Here is a 24742-nt window from a genome sequence, read left to right on the forward strand (position 1 = left end):
CTCTGTGTTGGTCTCTCTCGCTCTGTGTTGGTCTCTCTCGCTCTGTGTTGGTCTCTCTCGCTCTGTGTTGGTCTCTCTCGCTCTGTGTTGGTCTCTCTCTGTGTTGGTCTCTCTCTGTGTTGGTCTCGCTCTGTGTTGGTCTCGCTCTGTGTTGGTCTCTCTCTGTGTTGGTCTCGCTCTGTGTTGGTCTCTCTCTCTCTCTCGCTCTGTGTTGGTCTCTCTCTCTCTCTCGCTCTGTGTTGGTCTCTCTCTCTCTCTCGCTCTGTGTTGGTCTCTCTCTCTCTCTCGCTCTGTGTTGGTCTCTCTCTCTCTCTCGCTCTGTGTTGGTCTCTCTCTCTCTCTCGCTCTGTGTTGGTCTCTCTCTCTCGCTCTGTGTTGGTCTCTCTCTCTCTCTCGCTCTGTGTTGGTCTCTCTCTCTCTCTCGCTCTGTGTTGGTCTCTCTCTCTCTCTCTCTCTCGCTCTGTGTTGGTCTCTCTCTCTCTCTCTCTCTCGCTCTGTGTTGGTCTCTCTCTCTCTCTCTCTCTCTCGCTCTGTGTTGGTCTCTCTCTCTCTCTCGCTCTGTGTTGGTCTCTCTCTCTCTCTCTCGCTCTGTGTTGGTCTCTCTCTCTCTCTCTCTCTCTCGCTCTGTGTTGGTCTCTCTCTCTCTCTCTCGCTCTGTGTTGGTCTCTCTCTCTCTCTCGCTCTGTGTTGGTCTCTCTCTCTCTCTCTCTCTCTCTCGCTCTGTGTTGGTCTCTCTCGCTCTGTGTTGGTCTCTCTCTCTCTCTCGCTCTGTGTTGGTCTCGCTCGCTCTCTCTGTTGGTCTCGCTCGCTCTCTCTCTCTCTCTGTTGGTGCCTCTCTCTCTCTCTCTCTCGCTCTGTTGGTCTCTCTCTCTCTCTCTCTCTCTCGCTCTGTTGGTCTCTCTCTCTCTGTGTTGGTCTCTCTCTCTCTCTCTCTCTGTTGGTCTCTCTCTCTCTCTGTTGGTCTCTCTCTCTCTCTCTCTCGCTCTGTTGGTCTCTCTCTCTCTCTCTCTCTCTCGCTCTGTTGGTCTCTCTCTCTCTCTCTCTCTCTCTCTCTCTCGCTCAGTTGGTCTCTCTCTCTCTCTCTCTCTCGCTCTGTTGGTCTCTCTCTCTCTCTCTCTCTCTCTCTCTCTCGCTGTGTTGGTCTCTCTCTCTCGCTCTGTGTTGGTCTCTCTCTCTCTCTGTTGGTCTCTCTCTCTCTCTCTCTCTCTCTCTGTGTTGGTCTCTCTCTCTCTAGCTCTGTGTTGGTCTCTCTCTCTCTGTGTTGGTCTCTCTCTCGCTCTGTGTTGGTCTCTCTCGCTTTGTTTTGGGCGGTCTCTCTCTCACTTTTTTTGGTCTCGCTTTGTATTGGGCTCTCTCTCTCTCTCGCTTTGTGTTGGTCGCTCTCGCTTTGTTTTGGTCTCTCTCACTTTGTTTTGGTCTCTCTCTCTCTTTGTTTTGGTCTCTCGCTCTCTTGCTTTGTTTTGGTCTCTCGCTCTCTTGCTTTGTTTTGGTCTCTCGCTTTCTGTATCTCTCTCTCTCGGTCTCTCTCGCTTTGTTTTGGTGTTTTCTCTTTTGGTGTCTCTCTTGCGCTCTTTTGGCCTCTCTCTTGCGCTCTTTTGGCCTCTCTTGCGCTCTTTTGGCCTCTCTTGCGCTCTTTTGGCCTCTCTCTCGCGCTCTTTTGGCCTCTCTCTCGCGCTCTTTTGGCCTCTCTCTCGCGCTCTTTTGGCCTCTCTCTCGCGCTCTGTGTTGGTCTCTCGCGCTCTGTGTTGGTCTCTCGCGCTCTGTGTTGGTCTCTCGCGCTCTGTGTTGGTCTCTCGCGCTCTGTGTTGGTCTCTCTCTCTCTCGCTCTGTGTTGGTCTCTCTCTCTCTCTCGCTCTGTGTTGGTCTCTCTCTCTCTCTCGCTCTGTGTTGGTCTCTCTCTCTCTCTCTCGCTCTGTGTTGGTCTCTCTCTCGCTCTGTGTTGGTCTCTCTCTCTCTCTCGCTCTGTGTTGGGCTCTCTCTCTCTCTCGCTCTGTGTTGGGCTCTCTCTCGCTCTGTATTGGTCTCTCTCTCGCTCTCGCTCTGTGTTGGTCTCTCTCTCTCTCTCTCTCTCTCGCTTTGTTTTGGTCTCTCTCTCGCTTTCTGTTTCTCTCTCTCTCTCTCTCGCTTTCTGTTTCTCTCTCTCTCTCTCTCTCTGTTGGTCTCTCTCTCGCTTTGTTCTGGTGTTTTGTCTCTTTTGGTGTCTCTTGCGCTCTTTTGGTGTCTCTTGCGCTCTTTTGGCCTCTCTCTTGCGCTCTTTTGGCCTCTCTTGCGCTCTTTTGGCCTCTCTCTTGCGCTCTTTTGGCCTCTCTCTTGCGCTCTTTTGGCCTCTCTCTTGTGCTCTTTTGGCCTCTCTCTCGCGCTCTTTTGGCCTCTCTCTCGTGCTCTTTTGGCCTCTCTCTCGTGCTCTTTTGGCCTCTCTCTCGTGCTCTTTTGGCCTCTCTCTCTCTTTCTCTCGCTCTGTGTTGGTCTCTCTCTCTCGCTCTGTGTTGGTCTCTCTCTCTCGCTCTGTGTTGGTCTCTCTCTCTCTCGCTCTGTTGGTCTCGGTCTCTCTCGCTCTGTTGGTCTCGGTCTCTCTCTCTCGCTCTGTGTTGGGCTCTCTCTCTCTCGCTCTGTGTTGGGCTCTCTCTCGCTCTGTGTTGGGCTCTCTCTCGCTCTGTGTTGGGCTCTCTCTCTCTCGCTCTGTTGGGCTCTCTCTCTCTCTCTCTCTCGCTCTGTGTTGGGCTCTCTCTCTCTCTCTCTCTCTCTCGCTCTGTGTTGGGCTCGCTCTCTCCCTCTCTCTCTCGCTCTGTGTTGGGCTCGCTCTCTCCCTCTCTCTCTCGCTCTGTGTTGGGCTCTCTCTCTCTCTCGCTCTGTGTTGGGCTCTCTCTCTCTCGCTCTGTGTCTCTCTCTCTCGCTCTGTGTTGGTCTCTCTCTCTCGCTCTGTGTTGGTCTCTCTCTCTCGCTCTGTGTTGGTCTCTCTCTCTCGCTCTGTGTTGGTGCCTCTCTCGCTCTGTGTTGGTCTTTCTCTCTCGCTCTGTGTTGGTCTTTCTCTCTCGCTATGTGTTGGTCTTTCTCTCTCGCTCTCTGTTGGTCTTTCTCTCTCGCTCTGTGTTGGTCTCTCTCTCGCTCTGTGTTGGTCTCTCTCGCTCTGTGTTCTCTCTCGCTCTCTCTCGCTCTGTGTTGGTCTCTCTCTCTGTGTTGGTGCCTCTCTCTCTCTCTCTCTCTCTCTCGCTCTGTGTTGGTCTCTCTCGCTCTGTGTTGGTCGTTCTCTCTCGCTCTGTGTTGGTCTCTCTCTCTGTGTTGATCTCTCTCTCTCTCTCTCTGTGTTGGTCTCTCTCTCTCGCTCTGTGTTGGTCTCTCTCTCTCTCTGTGTTGGTCTCTCTCTCTCTCTCTCTGTGTTGGTCTCTCTCTCTCTCTGTTGGTCTCTCTCTCTGTTGGTCTCGCTCTCTCTCTCTGTTGGTCTCGCTCGCTCTCTCTCTCTCTCTCTGTTGGTGCCTCTCTCTCTCTCTCTCTCTCTCGCTCTGTGTTGGGCTCTCTCTCTCTCTCTCTCGCTCTGTGTTGGGCTCGCTCTCTCCCTCTCTCGCTCTGTGTTGGGCTCTCTCCCTCCCTCTCTCTCTCGCTCTGTGTTGGGCTCTCTCTCTCGCTCTGTGTTGGGCTCTCTCTCTCTCGCTCTGTGTCTCTCTCTCTCGCTCTGTGTTGGTCTCTCTCTCTCGCTCTGTGTTGGTCTCTCTCTCTCGCTCTGTGTTGGTGCCTCTCTCTCTCTCGCTCTGTGTTGGTCTTTCTCTCTCGCTCTGTGTTGGTCTTTCTCTCTCGCTCTGTGTTGGTCTTTCTCTCTCGCTCTGTGTTGGTCTTTCTCTCTCGCTCTGTGTTGGTCTCTCTCGCTCTGTGTTCTCTCTCGCTCTCTCTCGCTCTGTGTTGGTCTCTCTCTCTGTGTTGGTGCCTCTCTCTCTCTCTCGCTCTGTGTTGGTCTCTCTCGCTCTGTGTTCTCTCTCGCTCTCTCTCGCTCTGTGTTGGTCTCTCTCTCTGTGTTGGTGCCTCTCTCTCTCTCTCTCTCGCTCTGTGTTGGTCTCTCTCGCTCTGTGTTGGTCTTTCTCTCTCGCTCTGTGTTGGTCTCTCTCGCTCTGTGTTGGTCTCTCTCTCTCGCTCTGTGTTGGTCTCTCTCTCTCGCTCTGTGTTGGTCTCTCTCTCTCTCTGTGTTGGTCTCTCTCTCTCTCTCTGTGTTGGTCTCTCTCTCTCTCTCTCTGTTAGTCTCGCTCGCTCTCTCTCTCTCTCTGTGTTGGTGCCTCTCTCTCTCTCTCTCTCGCTCTGTGTTGGTCTTTCTCTCTCGCTCTGTGTTGGTCTTTCTCTCTCGCTCTGTGTTGGTCTTTCTCTCTCGCTCTGTGTTGGTCTTTCTCTCTCGCTCTGTGTTGGTCTTTCTCTCTCGCTCTGTGTTGGTCTTTCTCTCTCGCTCTGTGTTGGTCTTTCTCTCTCGCTCTGTGTTGGTCTTTCTCTCTCGCTCTGTGTTGGTCTTTCTCTCTCGCTCTGTGTTGGTCTTTCTCGCTCTGTGTTGGTCTTTCTTGCTCTGTGTTGGTCTTTCTCTCTCGCTCTGTGTTGGTCTTTCTCTCTCGCTCTGTGTTGGTCTTTCTCTCTCGCTCTGTGTTGGTCTTTCTCTCTCGCTCTGTGTTGGTCTTTCTCTCTCGCTCTGTGTTGGTCTTTCTCTCTCGCGCTCTGTGTTGGTCTCTCTCTCTCTCGCTCTGTGTTGGTCTCTCTCTCTCTCGCTCTGTGTTGGTCTCTCTCGCTTTGTATTGGGCGGTCTCTCTCTCACTTTTTGTTGGTCTCGCTTTGTATTGGGCTCTCTCTCTCTCTCGCTTTGTTTTGGTCGCTCTCGCTTTGTTTTGGTCTCTCTCACTTTGTTTTGGTCTCTCTCTCTCTTTGGTTTGCTCTCTCGCTCTCTTGCTTTGTTTTGGTCTCTCGCTCTCTTGCTTTGTTTTGGTCTCTCGCTTTCTGTATCTCTCTCTCTCTCTCGGTCTCTCTCGCTTTGTTTTGGTGTTTTCTCTTTTGGTGTCTCTCTTGCGCTCTTTTGGCCTCTCTCTTGCGCTCTTTTGGCCTCTCTTGCGCTCTTTTGGCCTCTCTTGCGCTCTTTTGGCCTCTCTCTTGCGCTCTTTTGGCCTCTCTCTCGCGCTCTTTTGGCCTCTCTCTCGCGCTCTTTTGGCCTCTCTCTCGCGCTCTTTTGGCCTCTCTCTCGCGCTCTTTTGGCCTCTCTCTCGCGCTCTGTGTTGGTCTCTCGCGCTCTGTGTTGGTCTCTCGCGCTCTGTGTTGGTCTCTCGCGCTCTGTGTTGGTCTCTCTCTCTCTCGCTCTGTGTTGGTCTCTCTCTCTCTCTCGCTCTGTGTTGGTCTCTCTCTCTCTCTCGCTCTGTGTTGGTCTCTCTCTCTCTCTCGCTCTGTGTTGGGCTCTCTCTCGCTCTGTATTGGTCTCTCTCTCGCTCTCGCTCTGTGTTGGTCTCTCTCTCTCTCTCTCTCTCTCTCGCTTTGTTTTGGTCTCTCTCTCGCTTTCTGTTTCTTTCTCTCTCTCTCTCGCTTTCTGTTTCTCTCTCTCTCTCTCTCTCTGTTGGTCTCTCTCTCGCTTTGTTCTGGTGTTTTGTCTCTTTTGGTGTCTCTTGCGCTCTTTTGGTGTCTCTTGCGCTCTTTTGGCCTCTCTCTTGCGCTCTTTTGGCCTCTCTCTTGCGCTCTTTTGGCCTCTCTCTTGTGCTCTTTTGGCCTCTCTCTTGCGCTCTTTTGGCCTCTCTTGCGCTCTTTTGGCCTCTCTTGCGCTCTTTTGGCCTCTCTCTTGCGCTCTTTTGGCCTCTCTCTCGCGCTCTTTTGGCCTCTCTCTCGCGCTCTTTTGGCCTCTCTCTCGCGCTCTTTTGGCCTCTCTCTCGCGCTCTGTGTTGGTCTCTCGCGCTCTGTGTTGGTCTCTCGCGCTCTGTGTTGGTCTCTCTCTCTCTCGCTCTGTGTTGGTCTCTCTCTCTCTCTCGCTCTGTGTTGGTCTCTCTCTCTCTCTCGCTCTGTGTTGGTCTCTCTCTCTCTCTCGCTCTGTGTTGGGCTCTCTCTCGCTCTGTATTGGTCTCTCTCTCGCTCTCGCTCTGTGTTGGTCTCTCTCTCTCTCTCTCTCTCTCTCTCGCTTTGTTTTGGTCTCTCTCTCGCTTTCTGTTTCTTTCTCTCTCTCTCGCTTTCTGTTTCTCTCTCTCTCTCTCTCTCTGTTGGTCTCTCTCTCGCTTTGTTCTGGTGTTTTGTCTCTTTTGGTGTCTCTTGCGCTCTTTTGGTGTCTCTTGCGCTCTTTTGGCCTCTCTCTTGCGCTCTTTTGGCCTCTCTCTTGCGCTCTTTTGGCCTCTCTCTTGTGCTCTTTTGGCCTCTCTCTTGTGCTCTTTTGGCCTCTCTCTTGTGCTCTTTTGGCCTCTCTCTCGTGCTCTTTTGGCCTCTCTCTCGTGCTCTTTTGGCCTCTCTCTCTCTTTCTCTCGCTCTGTGTTGGTCTCTCTCTCTCGCTCTGTGTTGGTCTCTCTCTCTCGCTCTGTGTTGGTCTCTCTCTCTCGCTCTGTGTTGGTCTCTCTCTCTCTCGCTCTGTTGGTCTCGGTCTCTCTCGCTCTGTTGGTCTCGGTCTCTCTCTCTCGCTCTGTGTTGGGCTCTCTCTCTCTCGCTCTGTGTTGGGCTCTCTCTCTCTCTCGCTCTGTGTTGGGCTCTCTCTCTCTCTCGCTCTGTGTTGGGCTCTCTCTCTCTCGCTCTGTTGGGCTCTCTCTCTCTCTCTCTCTCTCGCTCTGTGTTGGGCTCTCTCTCTCTCTCTCTCTCTCTCTCTGTGTTGGGCTCGCTCTCTCTCTCTCGCTCTGTGTTGGGCTCTCTCTCTCTCTCTCGCTCTGTGTTGGGCTCTCTCTCTCTCTCGCTCTGTGTTGGGCTCTCTCTCTCGCTCTGTGTTGGTCTCTCTCTCTCGCTCTGTGTTGGTCTCTCTCTCTCGCTCTGTGTTGGTCTCTCTCTCTCGCTCTGTGTTGGTGCCTCTCTCTCTCTCGCTCTGTGTTGGTCTTTCTCTCTCGCTCTGTGTTGGTCTTTCTCTCTCGCTATGTGTTGGTCTTTCTCTCTCGCTCTCTGTTGGTCTTTCTCTCTCGCTCTGTGTTGGTCTCTCTCTCGCTCTGTGTTGGTCTCTCTCGCTCTGTGTTGGTCTCTCTCTCTGTGTTGGTGCCTCTCTCTCTCTCTCTCTCTCGCTCTGTGTTGGTCTCTCTCGCTCTGTGTTGGTCGTTCTCTCTCGCTCTGTGTTGGTCTCTCTCTCTGTGTTGATCTCTCTCTCTCTCTCTCTGTGTTGGTCTCTCTCTCTCGCTCTGTGTCGGTCTCTCTCTCTCTCTCTCTGTGTTGGTCTCTCTCTCTCTCTCTCTGTGTTGGTCTCTCTCTCTCTCTCTGTTGGTCTCTCTCTCTGTTGGTCTCGCTCTCTCTCTCTGTTGGTCTCGCTCGCTCTCTCTCTCTCTCTGTGTTGGTGCCTCTCTCTCTCTCTCTCTCTCTCGCTCTGTGTTGGGCTCTCTCTCTCTCTCGCTCTGTGTTGGGCTCGCTCTCTCCCTCTCTCTCTCGCTCTGTGTTGGGCTCGCTCTCTCTCTCTCTCGCTCTGTGTTGGGCTCTCTCTCTCTCTCGCTCTGTGTTGGGCTCTCTCTCTCTCGCTCTGTGTCTCTCTCTCTCGCTCTGTGTTGGTCTCTCTCTCTCGCTCTGTGTTGGTCTCTCTCTCTCGCTCTGTGTTGGTGCCTCTCTCTCTCTCGCTCTGTGTTGGTCTTTCTCTCTCGCTCTGTGTTGGTCTTTCTCTCTCGCTCTGTGTTGGTCTTTCTCTCTCGCTCTCTGTTGGTCTTTCTCTCTCGCTCTGTGTTGGTCTCTCTCTCGCTCTGTGTTGGTCTCTCTCGCTCTGTGTTCTCTCTCGCTCTCTCTCGCTCTGTGTTGGTCTCTCTCGCTCTGTGTTGGTCGTTCTCTCTCACTCTGTGTTGGTCTCTCTCTCTCTGTGTTGGTCTCTCTCTCTCTGTGTTGGTCTCTCTCTCTCGCTCTGTGTTGGTCTCTCTCTCTCTCTCTGTGTTGGTCTCTCTCTCTCTCTCTCTGTTGGTCTCTCTCTCTGTTGGTCTCGCTCTCTCTCTCTGTTGGTCTCGCTCGCTCTCTCTCTGTGTTGGTGCCTCTCTCTCTCTCTCCCTCTCTCTCTCTCTCGCTCTGTGTTGGTCTTTCTCTCTCGCTCTGTGTTGGTCTTTCTCTCTCGCTCTGTGTTGGTCTTTCTCTCTCGCTCTGTGTTGGTATTTCTCTCTCGCTCTGTGTTGGTCTTTCTCTCTCGCTCTGTGTTGGTCTTTCTCTCTCGCTCTGTGTTGGTCTTTCTCTCTCGCTCTGTGTTGGTCTTTCTCTCTCGCTCTGTGTTGGTCTTTCTCTCTCGCTCTGTGTTGGTCTTTCTCTCTCGCTCTGTGTTGGTCTTTCTCTCTCGCTCTGTGTTGGTCTTTCTCTCTCGCTCTGTGTTGGTCTTTCTCTCTCGCTCTGTGTTGGTCTTTCTCTCTCGCTCTGTGTTGGTCTTTCTCTCTCACTCTGTGTTGGTCTTTCTCGCTCTGTGTTGGTCTTTCTTGCTCTCTGTTGGTCCCTCTCTCTCCTCTCTCTCCTCTCCTCTCGCTCTCGCTCGCTCGCTCGCTCTCTCTCGCTCTGTGTTGGTCTCTCTCTCTCGCTCTGTGTTGGTCTCTCTCTCTCTCTCTCTCTCGCTCTGTGTTGGTCTCTCTCTCGCTCTATGGGTCTCGCTCTCTCGCTCTGTGTTGGTCTCTCTCTCTCGCTCTCTGTTGGTCTCTCTCTCTCTGTTGGTCTCTCGCTCTCTCTGTTGGTCTCGCTCGCTCTCTCTCTCTGTGTTGGTCCCTCTCTCTCTCTCTCTCTCTCTCTCTCTCTCTCTCTCTGTGTTGGTCCCTCTCTCTCTCTCTCGCTCTCTCTCGCTCTGTGTTGGTCTCTCTCTCGCTCTGTGTTGGTCTCTCTCTCGCTCTGTGTTGGTCTCTCTCTCGCTCTGTGTTGGTCTCTCTCTCGCTCTGTGGGTCTCTCTCTCTCGCTCTGTGGGTCTCTCTCTCTCGCTCTGTGGGTCTCTCTCTCTCGCTCTGTGGGTCTCTCTCTCTCGCTCTGTGTTGGTCTCTCTCTCTCGCTCTGTGTTGGTCTCTCTCTCTCGCTCTGTGTTGGTCTCTCTCTCTCGCTCTGTGTTGGTCTCTCTCTCTCGCTCTGTGTTGGTCTCTCTCTCTCGCTCTGTGTTGGTCTCTCTCTCTCGCTCTGTGTTGGTCTCTCTCGCTCTGTGTTGGTCTCTCTCGCTCTGTGTTGGTCGGTCTCTCTCTCTCTCTGTCGGTCTCTCTCTCTCTATTGGTCTCTCTCTCTCTCTCTTTCTGTTGGTCTCTCTCTCACTCTGTGTTGGTCTCTCTCTCTCTCTCTCTCTCTCTCTCTCTCTCTCTCTCTGTGTTGGTCTCTCTCTGTTGGTCTCTCTCTCTCTATTGGTCTCTCTCTATTGGTCTCTCTCTCTCTCTCTGTTGGTCTCTCTCTCTCTCTCTGTTGGTCTCTCTCTCCCTATTGTTGGTCTCTCTTGCTGTGTTGGTCTCTCTCTCCCTCTCTCTCTGTTGGTCCCCCTCTGTATTGGTCTCTCTCTCTCTCTCTGTGTTGGTCTCTCTCTCTCTCTCTCTCTCTCTGTTGGGGTCTCTCTCTCTCTCTCTCTCTCTGTTGGTCTCTCTCTCTCTCTGTGTTGGTCTCTCTCTCTCTGTGTTGGTCTCTCTCTCTCTCTCTTTCTGTGTTGGTCTCTCTCTCTCTCTCTCTCTGTTGGGGTCTCTCTCTCTCTCTCTCTCTCTGTTGGTCTCTCTCTCTCTCTCTGTGTTGGTCTCTCTCTCTCTGTGTTGGTCTCTCTCTCTCTCTCTCTCTTTCTGTGTTGGTCTCTCTCTCTCTCTCTCTCTCTCTCTCTCCTCTGTTGGTCTCTCTCTCTGTTGGTCTCTCTCTCTCTCTGTTGGTCTCTCTCGCTGTCTCTGTTGGTCTCGCTCGCTCTCTCTCTGTGTTGGTGCCTCTCTCTCTCTCTGTTGGTCCCTCTCTCTCTCTCTCTCTCTCTTGCTTGGTCCCTCTCTCTCTCTCTCTCTCTCTCTTGGTCCCTCTCTCTCTCTCTCGCTCTGTGTTGGTCTCTCTCTCTTGCTCTGTGTTGGTCTCTCTCTCTCTCGCTGTGTGTTGGTCTCTCTCGCTGTGTGTTGGTCTCTCTCGCTGTGTGTTGGTCTCTCTCGCTGTGTGTTGGTCTCTCTCGCTGTGTGTTGGTCTCTCTCGCTGTGTGTTGGTCTCTCTCGCTGTGTGTTGGTCTCTCTCGCTGTGTGTTGGTCTCTCTCGCTCTGTGTTGGTCTCTCTCTCTCGCTCTGTGTTGGTCTCTCTCTCTCGCTCTGTGTTGGTCTCTCTCTCTCGCTCTGTGTTGGTCTCTCTCTCTCGCTCTGTGTTGGTGGTCTCTCTCTCTCGCTCTGTGTTGGTGGTCTCTCTCTCTCGCTCTGTGTTGGTGGTCTCTCTCTCTCGCTCTGTGTTGGTGGTCTCTCTCTCTCGCTCTGTGTTGGTGGTCTCTCTCTCTCGCTCTGTGTTGGTGGTCTCTCTCTCTCGCTCTGTGTTGGTGGTCTCTCTCTCGCTCTGTGTTGGTGGTCTCTCTCTCGCTCTGTGTTGGTGGTCTCTCTCTCTCGCTCTGTTGGTGGTCTCTCTCGCTCGCTCTGTTGGTGGTCTCTCTCGCTCGCTCTGTGGTGGTCTCTCGCTCGCTCTGTGGTGGTCTCTCGCTCGCTCTGTGTTGGTCTCTCGCTCGCTCTGTGTTGGTCTCTCGCTCGCTCTGTGTTGGTCTCTCTCTCTCTCTCGCTCTGTGTTGGTCTCTCTCTCTCTCTCGCTCTGTGTTGGTCTCTCTCTCTCTCTCGCTCTGTGTTGGTCTCTCTCTCTCTCTCTCTCGCTCTGTGTTGGTCTCTCTCTCTCTCTCTCTCGCGCTGTGTTGGTCTCTCTCTCTCTCGCTCCGTGTTGGTGTCTGTCTCTCTCTCGCTCTGTGTTGGTCTCTCTCTCTCTCTCGCTCTGTGTTGGTCTCTCTCTCTCTCTCGCTCTGTGTTGGTCTCTCTCTCTCTCTCGCTCTGTGTTGGTCTCTCTCTCTCTCTCGCTCTGTGTTGGTCTCTCTCTCTCGCTCTGTGTTGGTCTCTCTCTCTCGCTCTGTGTTGGTCTCTCTCTCTCTCGCTCTGTGTTGGTCTCTCTCTCGCTCGCTCTGTGTTGGTCTCTCTCTCGCTCGCTCTGTGTTGGTCTCTCGCTCGCTCTGTGTTGGTCTCTCTCTCGCTCGCTCTGTGTTGGTCTCTCTCTCGCTCGCTCTGTGTTGGTCTCTCTCTCGCTCGCTCTGTGTTGGTCTCTCTCTCGCTCGCTCTGTGTTGGTCTCTCTCTCGCTCGCTCTGTGTTCGTCTCTCTCTCTCTCTCTCGCTCTGTTGGTCTCTCTCTCTCTCTGTTGGTCTCTCTCTCTCTGTTGGTCTCGCTCGCTCTCTGTTGGTCTCGCTCGCTCTCTGTTGGTCTCGCTCGCTCTCTCTCTCTGTTGGTCCCTCTCTCTCCTCTCTCTCCTCTCCTCTCGCTCCTGCTCGCCCGCTCGCTCGCTCTCTCGCTCTGTGTTGGTCTCTCTCTCTCTCTCTCTCGCTCTGTGTTGGTCTCTCTCTCGCTCTGTGGGTCTCTCTCTCTCGCTCTGTGTTGGTCTCTCTCTCTCTCTCTCGCTCTCTGTTGGTCTCTCTCTCTCTGTTGGTCTCTCGCTCTCTCTGTTGGTCTCGCTCACTCTCTCTCTCTGTGTTGGTCCCTCTCTCTCTCTCTCTCTCTCTCTCTCTCTCTCTCTCTCTCTCTCTCTGTGTTGGTCCCTCTCTTTCTCTCTCTCTCGCTCTGTGTTGGTCTCTCTCTCTCGCTCTGTATTGGTCTCTCTCGCTCTGTGTTGGTCTCTCTCGCTCTGTGTTGGTCTCTCTCGCTCTGTGTTGGTCTCTCTCGCTCTGTGTTGGTCTCTCTCGCTCTGTGTTGGTCTCTCTCGCTCTGTGTTGGTCTCTCTCGCTCTGTGTTGGTCTCTCTCGCTCTGTGTTGGTCTCTCTCGCTCTGTGTTGGTCTCTCTCGCTCTGTGTTGGTCTCTCTCGCTCTGTGTTGGTCTCTCTCTCTCGCTCTGTGTTGGTCTCTCTCTCTCGCTCTATGTTGGTCTCTCTCTCTCGCTCTGTGTTGGTCTCTCTCTCTCTCTCGCTCTGTGTTGGTCTCTCTCTCTCTCTCGCTCTGTGTTGGTCTCTCTCTCTCTCGCTCTGTGTTGGTCTCTCTCTCTCTCGCTCTTGTTGGTCTCTCTCTCTTGCTCTGTGTTGGTCTCTCTCTCTCTCTTGCTCTGTGTTGGTCTCTCTCTCTCTCTTGCTCTGTGTTGGTCTCTCTCTCTCTCTTGCTCTGTGTTGGTCTCTCTCTCTCTCTCTTGCTCTGTGTTGGTCTCTCTCTCTCGCTCTGTGTTGGTCTCTCTCGCTCTGTGTTGGTCTCTCTCGCTCTGTGTTGGTCTCTCTCGCTCTGTGTTGGTCTCTCTCGCTCTGTGTTGGTCTCTCTCGCTCTGTGTTGGTCTCTCTCGCTCTGTGTTGGTCTCTCTCGCTCTGTGTTGGTCTCTCTCGCTCTGTGTTGGTCTCTCTCTCTCGCTCTGTGTTGGTCTCTCTCTCTCGCTCTGTGTTGGTCTCTCTCTCTCGCTCTGTGTTGGTCTCTCTCTCTCGCTCTGTGTTGGTCTCTCTCTCTCTCGCTCTGTGTTGGTCTCTCTCTCTCTCGCTCTGTGTTGGTCTCTCTCTCTCTCGCTCTGTGTTGGTCTCTCTCTCTCTCGCTCTGTGTTGGTCTCTCTCTCTCTCGCTCTGTGTTGGTCTCTCTCTCTCTCGCTCTGTGTTGGTCTCTCTCTCTCTCGCTCTGTGTTGGTCTCTCTCTCTCTCGCTCTGTGTTGGTCTCTCTCTCTCTCGCTCTGTGTTGGTCTCTCTCTCTCTCGCTCTGTGTTGGTCTCTCTCTGTTGGTCTCTCTCTGTTGGTCTCTCTCTGTTGGTCTCTCTCTGTTGGTCTCTCTCTCTCTCTCTGTTGGTCTCTCTCTCGCTCTGTGTTGGTCTCTCTCTCGCTCTGTGTTGGTCTCTCTCTCGCTCTGTGTTGGTCTCTCTCTCGCTCTGTGTTGGTCTCTCTCGCTCTGTGTTGGTCTCTCTCGCTCTGTGTTGGTCTCTCTCGCTCTGTGTTGGTCTCTCTCGCTCTGTGTTGGTCTCTCTCGCTCTGTGTTGGTCTCTCTCGCTCTGTGTTCTCTCTCGCTCTGTGTTGGTCTCTCGCTCTGTGTTGGTCTCTCTCTCTCTCTCGCTCTGTGTTGGTCTCTCTCTCTCTCTCGCTCTGTGTTGGTCTCTCTCTCTCTCTCGCTCTGTGTTGGTCTCTCTCTCTCTCTCGCTCTGTGTTGGTCTCTCTCTCTCTCTCGCTCTGTGTTGGTCTCTCTCTCTCTCTCGCTCTGTGTTGGTCTCTCTCTCTCTCTCGCTCTGTGTTGGTCTCTCTCTCTCTCTCGCTCTGTGTTGGTCTCTCTCTCTCTCTCGCTCTGTGTTGGTCTCTCTCTCTCTCTCGCTCTGTGTTGGTCTCTCTCTCTCTCGCTCTGTGTTGGACTCTCTCTCTCTCTCTCTCTCTCTGTGTTGGTCTCTCTCTCTCTCTCTCTCTCTGTGTTGGTCTCTCTCTCTCTCTCTCTCTCTCTGTGTTGGTCTCTCTCTCTCTCTCGCTCTGTGTTGGTCTCTCTCTCTCTCTCTCTCGCTCTGTGTTGGTCTCTCTCTCTCTCTCTCTCTCGCTCTGTGTTGGTCTCTCTCTCTCTCTCTCGCTCTGTGTTGGTCTCTCTCTCTCTCTCTCTCTCGCTCTGTGTTGGTCTCTCTCTCTCTCTCTCTCTCGCTCTGTGTTGGTCTCTCTCTCTCTCTCTCTCTCGCTCTGTGTTGGTCTCTCTCTCTCGCTCTGTGTTGGTCTCTCTCTCTCTCTCTCTCTCTCTCGCTCTGTGTTGGTCTCTCTCTCTCTCTCTCTCTCGCTCTGTGTTGGTCTCTCTCTCTCTCGCTCTGTTGGTCTCTCTCTCTCTCGCTCTGTTGATCTCTCTCTCTCGCTCTCTCTGTTGGTCTCGCTCGCTCTCTCTGTTGGTCTCGCTCGCTCTCTCTCTCTCTCTGTTGGTGCCTCTCTCTCTCTCTCTCGCTCTGTTGGTCTCTCTCTCTCTCTCTCTCTCGCTCTGTTGGTCTCTCTCTCGCTCTGTTGGTCTCTCTCTCGCTCTGTGTTGGTCTCTCTCTCTCTCTGTTGGTCTCTCTCTCTCTCTGTTGGTCTCTCTCTCTCTCTCGCTCTGTTGGTCTCTCTCTCTCTCTCTCTCTCTCTCTCTCGCTCTGTTGGTCTCTCTCTCTCTCTCTCTCTCTCTCTCTCTCTCTCTCGCTCTGTTGGTCTCTCTCTCTCTCTCTCTCGCTGTGTTGGTCTCTCTCTCTCTCTCTCGCTCTGTGTTGGTCTCTCTCTCTCTCTGTTGGTCTCTCTCTCTCTCTCTCTCTCGCTCTGTGTTGGTCTCTCTCTCTCTAGCTCTGTGTTGGTCTCTCTCTCTCTCGCTCTGTGTTGGTCTCTCTCTCTCTCGCTCTGTGTTGGTCTCTCTCGCTTTGTATTGGGCGGTCTCTCTCTCACTTTTTGTTGGTCTCGCTTTGTATTGGGCTCTCTCTCTCTCTCGCTTTGTTTTGGTCGCTCTCGCTTTGTTTTGGTCGCTCTCGCTTTGTTTTGGTCTCTCTCTCTCTTTGGTTTGCTCTCTCGCTCTCTTGCTTTGTTTTGGTCTCTCGCTTTCTGTATCTCTCTCTCTCTCTCGGTCTCTCTCGCTTTGTTTTGGTGTTTTCTCTTTTGGTGTCTCTCTTGCGCTCTTTTGGCCTCTCTCTTGCGCTCTTTTGGCCTCTCTTGCGCTCTTTTGGCCTCTCTTGCGCTCTTTTGGCCTCTCTCTCGTGCTCTTTTGGCCTCTCTCTCGCGCTCTGTGTTGGTCTCTCGCGCTCTGTGTTGGTCTCTCGCGCTCTGTGTTGGTCTCTCGCGCTCTGTGTTGGTCTCTCGCGCTCTGTGTTGGTCTCTCGCGCTCTGTGTTGGTCTCTCGCGCTCTGTGTTGGTCTCTCGCGCTCTGTGTTGGTCTCTCGCGCTCTGTGTTGGTCTCTCGCGCTCTGTGTTGGTCTCTCGCGCTCTGTGTTGGTCTCTCGCGCTCTGTGTTGGTCTCTCGCGCTCTGTGTTGGTCTCTCGCGCTCTGTGTTGGTCTCTCGCGCTCTGTGTTGGTCTCTCGCGCTCTGTGTTGGTCTCTCGCGCTCTGTGTTGGTCTCTCGCGCTCTGTGTTGGTCTCTCGCGCTCTGTGTTGGTCTCTCGCGCTCTCGCTCTGTGTTGGGCTCTCTCTCTCGCTCTGTGTTGGGCTCTCTCTCTCTCTCTCTCGCTCTGTGTTGGGCTCTCTCTCTCTCTCGCTCTGTGTTGGGCTCTCTCTCGCTCTGTGTTGGGCTCTCTCTCGCTCTCGCTTTGTTTTGGTCTCTCTCTCGCTTTCTGTTTCTCTCTCTCTCTCTCGCTTTCTGTTTCTCTCTCTCTCTCTCGCTTTCTGTTTCTCTCTCTCTCTCTCTCTCTCGCTTTCTGTTTCTCTCTCTCTCTCTCTCTCTGTTGGTCTCTCTCTCGCTTTGTTCTGGTGTTTTGTCTCTTTTGGTGTCTCTTGCGCTCTTTTGGTGTCTCTTGCGATCTTTTGGTGTCTCTCTTGCGATCTTTTGGTGTCTCTCTTGCGCTCTTTTGGTGTCTCTCTTGCGCTCTTTTGGCCTCTCTCTTGCGCTCTTTTGGCCTCTCTCTTGCGCTCTTTTGGCCTCTCTCTTGCGCTCTTTTGGCCTCTCTCTTGCGCTCTTTTGGCCTCTCTCTCGCGCTCTTTTGGCCTCTCTCTCGCGCTCTTTTGGCCTCTCTCTCGCGCTCTTTTGGCCTCTCTCTCGTGCTCTTTTGGCCTCTCTCTCTCTTTCTCTCGCTCTGTGTTGGTCTCTCTCTCTCGCTCTGTGTTGGTCTCTCTCTCTCGCTCTGTGTTGGTCTCTCTCTCTCGCTCTGTGTTGGTCTCTCTCTCTCGCTCTGTGTTGGTCTCTCTCTCTCTCGCTCTGTTGGTCTCGGTCTCTCTCGCTCTGTTGGTCTCGGTCTCTCTCTCTCGCTCTGTGTTGGTCTCTCTCTCTCTCGCTCTGTGTTGGGCTCTCTCTCTCTCGCTCTGTGTTGGGCTCTCTCTCTCTCTCGCTCTGTGTTGGGCTCTCTCTCTCTCTCGCTCTGTGTTGGGCTCTCTCTCTCTCTCGCTCTGTGTTGGGCTCTCTCTCTCTCGCTCTGTTGGGCTCTCTCTCTCTCTCTCTCTCTCTCTCTCGCTCTGTGTTGGGCTCGCTCTCTCCCTCTCTCTCTCGCTCTGTGTTGGGCTCGCTCTCTCTCTCTCTCGCTCTGTGTTGGGCTCTCTCTCTCGCTCTGTGTTGGGCTCTCTCTCTCTCGCTCTGTGTCTCTCTCTCTCGCTCTGTGTTGGTCTCTCTCTCTCGCTCTGTGTTGGTGCCTCTCTCTCGCTCTGTGTTGGTGCCTCTCTCTCGCTCTGTGTTGGTCTCTCTCTCTCGCTCTGTGTTGGTGCCTCTCTCTCTCTCGCTCTGTGTTGGTCTTTCTCTCTCGCTCTGTGTTGGTCTTTCTCTCTCGCTATGTGTTGGTCTTTCTCTCTCGCTCTGTGTTGGTCTTTCTCTCTCGCTCTGTGTTGGTCTCTCTCGCTCTGTGTTCTCTCTCGCTCTCTCTCGCTCTGTGTTGGTCTCTCTCTCTGTGTTGGTGCCTCTCTCTCTCGCTCTGTGTTGGTCACTCTCGCTCTGTGTTGGTCTTTCTCTCTCGCTCTGTGTTGGTCTCTCTCTCTGTGTTGATCTCTCTCTCTCTCTCTGTGTTGATCTCTCTCTCTCTCTCTGTGTTGGTCTCTCTCTCTCGCTCTGTGTTGGTCTCTCTCTCTCGCTCTGTGTTGGTCTCTCTCTCTCGCTCTGTGTTGGTCTCTCTCTCTCTCTCTGTGTTGGTCTCTCTCTCTCTCTCTGTTGGTCTCTCTCTCTCTCTCTCTCTCTGTTGGTCTCTCTCTCTCTGTTGGTCTCGCTCTCTCTCTCTGTTGGTCTTGCTCGCTCTCTCTCTCTCTGTGTTGGTGCCTCTCTCTCTCTCTCCCTCTCTCTCTTTCTCGCTCTGTGTTGGTCTTTCTCTCTCGCTCTGTGTTGGTCTTTCTCTCTCGCTCTGTGTTGGTCTTTCTCTCTCGCTCTGTGTTGGTCTTTCTCTCTCGCTCTGTGTTGGTCTTTCTCTCTCGCTCTGTGTTGGTCTTTCTCTCTCGCTCTGTGTTGGTCTTTCTCTCTCGCTCTGTGTTGGTCTTTCTCGCTCTGTGTTGGTCTTTCTCGCTCTGTGTTGGTCTTTCTCGCTCTGTGTTGGTCTTTCTCTCTCGCTCTGTGTTGGTCTTTCTCTCTCGCTCTGTGTTGGTCTTTCTCTCTCGCTCTGTGTTGGTCTTTCTCTCTCGCTCTGTGTTGGTCTCTCTCTCTCTAGCTCTGTGTTGGTCTCTCTCTCTCTCGCTCTGTGTTGGTCTCTCTCTCTCTCGCTCTGTGTTGGTCTCTCTCTCTCTCTCGCTCTGTGTTGGTCTCTCTCGCTTTGTATTGGGCGGTCTCTCTCTCACTTTTTGTTGGTCTCGCTTTGTATTGGGCTCTCTCTCTCTCTCGCTTTGTTTTGGTCGCTCTCGCTTTGTTTTGGTCTCTCTCACTTTGTTTTGGTCTCTCTCTCTCTTTGGTTTGCTCTCTCGCTCTCTTGCTTTGTTTTGGTCTCTCGCTCTCTTGCTTTGTTTTGGTCTCTCGCTTTCTGTATCTCTCTCTCTCTCTCGGTCTCTCTCGCTTTGTTTTGGTGTTTTCTCTTTTGGTGTCTCTCTTGCGCTCTTTTGGCCTCTCTCTTGCGCTCTTTTGGCCTCTCTTGCGCTCTTTTGGCCTCTCTTGCGCTCTTTTGGCCTCTCTCTTGCGCTCTTTTGGCCTCTCTCTTGCGCTCTTTTGGCCTCTCTCTTGCGCTCTTTTGGCCTCTCTCTTGCGCTCTTTTGGCCTCTCTCTCGCGCTCTTTTGGCCTCTTTCTCGCGCTCTGTGTTGGACTCTCGCGCTCTGTGTTGGACTCTCGCGCTCTGTGTTGGACTCTCGCGCTCTGTGTTGGACTCTCGCGCTCTGTGTTGGTCTCTCGCGCTCTGTGTTGGTCTCTCTCTCTCGCGCTCTGTGTTGGTCTCTCTCTCTCGCGCTCTGTGTTGGTCTCTCTCTCTCTCGCTCTGTGTTGGTCTCTCTCTCTCTCTCGCTCTGTGTTGGTCTCTCTCTCTCTCTCGCTCTGTGTTGGGCTCTCTCTCTCTCTCGCTCTGTGTTGGGCTCTCTCTCTCTCTCGCTCTGTGTTGGGCTCTCTCTCGCTCTGTGTTGGGCTCTCTCTCTCTCTCTCTCGCTCTGTGTTGGGCTCTCTCTCTCTCTCTCTCTCGCTCTGTGTTGGGCTCTCTCTCTCTCTCTCTCTCGCTCTGTGTTGGGCTCTCTCTCTCGCTCTGTGTTGGTCTCTCTCTCTCTCTCTCTCGCTTTCTGTTTCTCTCTCTCTCTCTCTCTCTCGCTTTCTGTTTCTCTCTCTCTCTCTCTCTCTCTCTGTTGGTCTCTCTCTCGCTTTGTTCTGGTGTTTTGTCTCTTTTGGTGTCTCTTGCGCTCTTTTGGCCTCTCTCTTGCGCTCTTTTGGCCTCTCTCTTGCGCTCTTTTGGCCTCTCTCTTGTGCTCTTTTGGCCTCTCTCTTGTGCTCTTTTGGCCTCTCTCTCGCGCTCTTTTGGCCTCTCTCTCGCGCTCTTTTGGCCTCTCTCTCGTGCTCTTTTGGCCTCTCTCTCGTGCTCTTTTGGCCTCTCTCTCGTGCTCTTTTGGCCTCTCTCTCGTGCTCTTTTGGCCTCTCTCTCGTGCTCTTTTGGCCTCTCTCTCGTGCTCTTTTGGCCTCTCTCTCTCTTTCTCTCGCTCTGTGTTGGTCTCTCTCTCTCTTTCTCTCGCTCTGTGTTGGTCTCTCTCTCTCGCTCTGTGTTGGTCTCTCTCTCTCGCTCTGTGTTGGTCTCTCTCTCTCTCGCTCTGTTGGTCTCGGTCTCTCTCGCTCTGTTGGTCTCGGTCTCTCTCTCTCGCTCTGTGTTGGGCTCTCTCTCTCTCGCTCTGTGTTGGGCTCTCTCTCTCTCGCTCTGTGTTGGGCTCTCTCTCTCTCGCTCTGTGTTGGGCTCTCTCTCTCTCTCGCTCTGTGTTGGGCTCTCTCTCTCTCGCTCTGTTGGGCTCTCTCTCTCTCTCTCTCTCTCTCTCTCTCGCTCTGTGTTGGGCTCTCTCTCTCTCTCTCGCTCTGTGTTGGGCTCGCTCTCTCTCTCTCTCTCTCGCTCTGTGTTGGGCTCGCTCTCTCTCTCTCGCTCTGTGTTGGGCTCGCTCTCTCTCTCTCTCTCTCGCTCTGTGTTGGGCTCGCTCTCTCTCTCTCTCTCTCGCTCTGTGTTGGGCTCGCTCTCTCTCTCTCTCTCTCGCTCTGTGTTGTGCTCTCTCTCTCTCGCTCTGTGTCTCTCTCGCTCTGTGTTGGTCTCTCTCTCTCGCTCTGTGTTGGTCTCTCTCTCTCTCGCTCTGTGTTGGTGCCTCTCTCTCTCTCGCTCTGTGTTGGTGCCTCTCTCTCTCTCGCTCTGTGTTGGTCTCTCTCTCTCGCTCTGTGTTGGTCTTTCTCTCTCGCTATGTGTTGGTCTTTCTCTCTCGCTCTCTGTTGGTCTTTCTCTCTCGCTCTGTGTTGGTCTCTCTCTCGCTCTGTGTTGGTCTCTCTCGCTCTGTGTTCTCTCTCGCTCTCTCTCGCTCTGTGTTGGTCTCTCTCTCTGTGTTGGTGCCTCTCTCTCTCTCTCTCTCGCTCTGTGTTGGTCTCTCTCGCTCTGTGTTGGTCGTTCTCTCTCGCTCTGTGTTGGTCTCTCTCTCTGTGTTGATCTCTCTCTCTCTCTCTCTGTGTTGGTCTCTCTCTCTCGCTCTGTGTTGGTCTCTCTCTCTCTCTCTCTGTGTTGGTCTCTCTCTCTCTGTGTTGGTCTCTCTCTCTCTCTCTCTCTGTTGGTCTCTCTCTCTGTTGGTCTCGCTCTCTCTCTCTGTTGGTCTCGCTCGCTCTCTCTCTCTCTCTCTGTTGGTGCCTCTCTCTCTCTCTCCCTCTCTCTCTCTCTCTCGCTCTGTGTTGGTCTTTCTCTCTCGCTCTGTGTTGGTCTTTCTCTCTCGCTCTGTGTTGGTCTTTCTCTCTCGCTCTGTTGGTCTTTCTCTCTCGCTCTGTGTTGGTCTTTCTCTCTCTCTCGCTCTGTGTTGGTCTCTCTCTCTCTCTGTGTTGGGCTCTCTCTCTCTCTCTCTCCCTCTCGCTCTGTGTTGGGCTCTCTCTCTCTCTCTGTGTTGGGCTCTCTCTCTCTCTCCCTCTCGCTCTGTGTTGGGCTCTCTCTCTCTCTCGCTCTGTGTTGGTCTTTCTCTCTCGCTCTGTGTTGGTCTTTCTCTCTCGCTCTGTGTTGGTCTTTCTCTCTCTCTCGCTCTGTGTTGGTCTCTCTCTCTCGCTCTGTGTTGGGCTCTCTCTCTCTCTCTCTCTCCCCCTCTCTCTCCCTCTCGCTCTGTGTTGGGCTCTCTCTCTCTCTCGCTCTGTGTTGGGCTCTCTCTCTCTCTCTCTCTCTCTCTCTCTCTCTCTCTGTGTTGGTCTCTCTCGCTCTGTGTTGGTCTCTCTCGCTCTGTGTTGGTCTCTCTCTCGCTCTGTGTTGGTCTCTCTCTCTCGCTCTGTGTTGGTCTCTCTCTCTCTCGCTCTGTGTTGGTCTCTCTCTCTCTCGCTCTGTGTTGGTCTCTCTCGCTCTGTGTTGGTCTCTCTCGCTCTGTGTTGGTCTCTCTCGCTCTGTGTTGGTCTCTCTCGCTCTGTGTTGGTCTCTCTCGCTCTGTGTTGGTCTCTCTCGCTCTGTGTTGGTCTCTCTCTCGCTCTGTGTTGGTCTCTCTCTCGCTCTGTGTTGGTCTCTCTCTCGCTCTCTCTCGCTCTGTGTTGGTCTCTCTCTCGCTCTCTCTCGCTCTGTGTTGGTCTCTCTCTCGCTCTCTCTCGCTCTGTGTTGGTCTCTCTCTCGCTCTCTCTCGCTCTGTGTTGGTCTCTCTCTCGCTCTGTGTTGGTCTCTCTCGCTCTCTCTCTCTGTGTTGGTGCCGCTCTCTCTCTCTGTGTTGGTGCCGCTCTCTCTCTCTCTCTCTGTTGGTGCCTCTCTCTCTCTCTCTGTGTTGGTGCCTCTCTCTCTCTCTCTCTCTGTGTTGGTCTCTCTCTCTCTCTCTGTGTTCTCTCTCTCTCTGTGTTGGTCTCTCTCTCTCTCTCTCTCTGTGTTGGTCTCTCTCTCTCTCGCTCTCTCTCCCTCTCGCTCTGTGTTGGTCTTTCTCTCTCGCTCTGTGTTGGTCTTTCTCTCTCGCTCTGTGTTGGTCTTTCTCTCTCGCTCTGTGTTGGTCTCTCTCTCTCGCTCTGTGTTGGTCTCTCTCTCTCGCTCTGTGTTGGTCTCTCTCTCTCTCTCGCTCTGTGTTGGTCTCTCTCTCTCTCTCTCGCTCTGTGTTGGTCTTTCTCTCTCGCTCTGTGTTGGTCTTTCTCTCTCGCTCTGTGTTGGTCTCTCTCTCTCTCTCGCTCTGTGGTGGTCTCTCTCTCTCTCTCGCTCTGTGTTGGTCTCTCTCTCTCGCTCTGTGTTGGTCTCTCTCTCTCGCTCTGTGTTGGTCTCTCTCTCTCTCTCGCTCTGTGTTGCTCTCTCTCGCTCTGTGTTGCTCTCTCTCGCTCTGTGTTGCTCTCTCTCGCTCTGTGTTGCTCTCTCTCGCTCTGTGTTGCTCTCTCTCGCTCTGTGTTGCTCTCTCTCGCTCTGTGTTGCTCTCTCTCGCTCTGTGTTGCTCTCTCTCGCTCTGTGTTGCTCTCTCTCTCGCTCTGTGTTGCTCTCTCTCTCGCTCTGTGTTGCTCTCTCTCTCGCTCTGTGTTGCTCTCTCTCTCGCTCTGTGTTGCTCTCTCTCTCGCTCTGTGTTGCTCTCTCTCTCGTTGCTCTCTCTCGCTCTGTGTTGCTCTCTCTCGCTCTGTGTTGGTCTCTCTCTCTCGCTTTGTGTTGGTCTCTCTCTCTCTCTCGCTTTGTGCTGGTCTCTCTCTCTCTCGCTCTGTGTTGCTCTCTCTCTTGCTCTGCGTTGGTCTCTCTCTCTTGCTCTGTGTTGGTCTCTCTCTCTCTTGCTCTGTGTTGGTCTCTCTCTCTCTTGCTCTGTGTTGGTCTCTCTCTCTCTCTTGCTCTGTTTTGGTCTCTCTCTCTCTCTCTCGCTTTGTTTTGGTCTCTCTCTCTCTCTCTCGCTTTGTTTTGGTCTCTCTCTCGCTTTGTTTTAGTCTCTCTCTCGCTTTGTTTTGGTCTCTCTCTCTCTCGCTTTGTTTTGGTCTCTCTCTCTCTCGCTTTGTTTTGGTCTCTCTCTCTCTCGCTTTGTTTTGGTCTCTCTCTCTCGCTTTGTTTTGGTCTCTCTCTCTCGCTTTGTTTTGGTCTCTCTCTCTCTCGCTTTGTTTTGGTCTCTCTCTCTCTCTCGCTTTGTTTTGGTCTCTCTCGCTCTCTCTCTCTCGCTTTGTTTTGGTCTCTCTCGCTCTCTCTCTCTCGCTTTGTTTTGGTCTCTCGCTCGCTCTCTCTCGCTTTGTTTTGGTGTTTTGTCTCTTTTGGTGTCTCTTGCGCTCTTTTGGCCTCTCTCTCGTGCTCTTTTGGCCTCTCTCTCGTGCTCTTTTGGCCTCTCTCTCGTGCTCTTTTGGCCTCTCTCTCGTGCTCTTTTGGCCTCTCTCTCGTGCTCTTTTGGCCTTTCTCTCGTGCTCTTTTGGCCTTTCTCTCGTGCTCTTTTGGCCTTTCTCTCGTGCTCTTTTGGCCTTTCTCTCGTGCTCTTTTGGCCTTTCTCTCGTGCTCTTTTGGCCTTTCTCTCGTGCTCTTTTGGCCTCTCTCTCGTGCTCTTTTGGCCTCTCTCTCATGCTTTTTTGGCCTCTCTCTCGCGCTCTTTTGGTCTCGTTCTCTCTCTCTCTCGCTCTGTATTGGTCTCTCTCTCTCGCTCTGTTGGTCTCTCTCTCTCTCTCACTCTGTGTTGGTCTCTCTCTCTCGCTCTGTGTTGGGCTCTCTCTCTCTCGCTCTGTATTGGTCTCTCTCTCTCGCTCTGTGTTGGTCTCTCTCTCTCTCGCTCTGTGTTGGGCTCTCTCTCTCTCTCTCTCTCGCTCTGTGTTGGGCTCTCTCTCTCTCTCGCTCTGTGTTGGGCTCTCTCTCTCTCTCCCTCTGTGTTGGGCTCTCTCTCGTTCTCGCTCTGTGTTGGGCTCTCTCTCTCGCTCTGTGTTGGGCTCTCTCTCGCTCTGTGTTGGGCTCTCTCTCTCTCTCTCGCTCTGTGTTGGTCTCTCTCTCGCTCTGTGTTGGTCTCTCTCTCTCTCTGTGTTGGTCTCTCTCTCTCTCTCGCTCTGTGTTGGTCTCTCTCTCTCTCGCTCTGTGTTGGTCTCTCTCTCTCGTTCTATGTTGGTCTCTCTCTCGCTCTGTGTTGGTCTCTCTCTCTCGCTCTGGGTTGGTCTCTCTCTCTCGCTCTGTGTTGGTCTCTCTCTCTCGCTCTGTGTTGGTCTCTCTCTCTCGCTCTCTCTGTTGGTCTCTCTCGCTCTCTCTCTGTTGGTCTCTCTCGCTCTCTCTCTGTTGGTCTCTCTCGCTCTCTCTCTGTTGGTCTCTCTCGCTCTCTCTCTGTTGGTCTCTCTCGCTCTCTCTCTGTTGGTCTCTCTCGCTCTCTCTCTGTTGGTCTCGCTCGCTCTCTCTCTGTTGGTCTCGCTCGCTCTCTCTCTCTGTGTTGGTGCCTCTCTCTCTCTCGCTCTCTGTGTTGGTGCCTCTCTCTCTCTCGCTCTCTGTGTTGGTGCCTCTCTCTCTCTCGCTCTCTGTGTTGGTCTCTCTCTCTCGCTCTCTGTGTTGGTCTCTCTCTCTCTCTCGCTCTCTGTGTTGGTCTCTCTCTCTCTCTCTCTCTCTCTCTCGCTCTCTGTGTTGGTCCCTCTCCCTCTCTCTCTCTCTCTCTGTGTTGGTCCCTCTCTCTCTCTCTCTCTCTCTCTCTCTCTCTCTCTCTCTCTCTCTCTCTCTGTGTTGGTCCCTCTCTCTCTCTCTCTCTCTCTGTGTTGGTCCCTCTCTCTCTCTCTCTCTCTCGCTCTGTGTTGGTCTCTCTCGCTCTGTGTTGGTCTCTCTCTCTCTCTCTCGCTTTGTGTTGGTCTCTCTCTCTCTCGCTTTGTGTTGGTCTCTCCCTCTCTCTCGCTCTGTTTTGGTCTCTCTCGCTTTGTATTGGGCTCTCTCTCTCTCTCTCTCGCTTTGTATTGGGCTGTCTCTCTCTTTCTCGCTTTGTTTTGGTCTCTCTCTCGCTTTGTTTTGGTCTCTCTCTCGCTTTGTTTTGGTCTCTCTCTTGCTTTGTTTTGGTCTCTCTCTTGCTTTGTTTTGGTCTCTCTCTTGCTTTGTTTTGGTCTCTCTCTTGCTTTGTTTTGGTCTCTCTCTTGCTTTGTTTTGGTCTCTCTCTCGCTTTGTTTTGGTCTCTCTCTCGCTTTGTTTTGGTCTCTCTCTCGCTTTGTTTTGGTCTCTCTCGCTTTGTTTTGGTCTCTCTCGCTTTGTTTTGGTCTCTCTCGCTTTGTTTTGGTCTCTCTCGCTTTGTTTTGGTCTCTCGCTTTGTTTTGGTCTCTCTCTCTCTCGCTCTGTTTTGGTCTCTCTTGCTTTGTTTTGGTCTCTCTTGCTTTGTTTTGGTCTCTCTCTTGCTTTGTTTTGGTCTCTCTCTTGCTTT

General features: G+C 53.2%; 2 protein-coding genes across 3 annotated transcripts in view; one reads left to right on the forward strand and one right to left on the reverse strand.

The window, feature by feature from the left end:
- The window catches only part of LMLN (leishmanolysin like peptidase), a 951783-nt gene that overhangs the window by 252777 nt on the left and 674264 nt on the right, over positions 1 to 24742 (forward strand). The gene's annotated exons all lie outside the window — the stretch shown is intronic.
- Positions 7950 to 24742, reverse strand: part of LOC138489545 (splicing regulatory glutamine/lysine-rich protein 1-like) — a gene marked incomplete at its 3' end in the record, with an annotated part of 29577 nt that continues 12784 nt past the window's right edge. Inside the window, exons 3-4 of the mRNA XM_069617275.1 lie at positions 18615 to 18786; positions 7950 to 7997 (exon numbers count right to left, since the gene is read on the reverse strand). Of these exons, the coding sequence (XP_069473376.1) occupies positions 7950 to 7997; positions 18615 to 18786 (220 nt within the window). The remainder of the gene's footprint in view (positions 7998 to 18614; positions 18787 to 24742) is intronic.

The sequence above is a fragment of the Ambystoma mexicanum genome, chromosome 9 (genome assembly GCF_040938575.1).
Source record: "Ambystoma mexicanum isolate Mex_15411 chromosome 9, UKY_AmexF1_1, whole genome shotgun sequence".
Classification (NCBI taxonomy): domain Eukaryota; kingdom Metazoa; phylum Chordata; class Amphibia; order Caudata; family Ambystomatidae; genus Ambystoma; species Ambystoma mexicanum.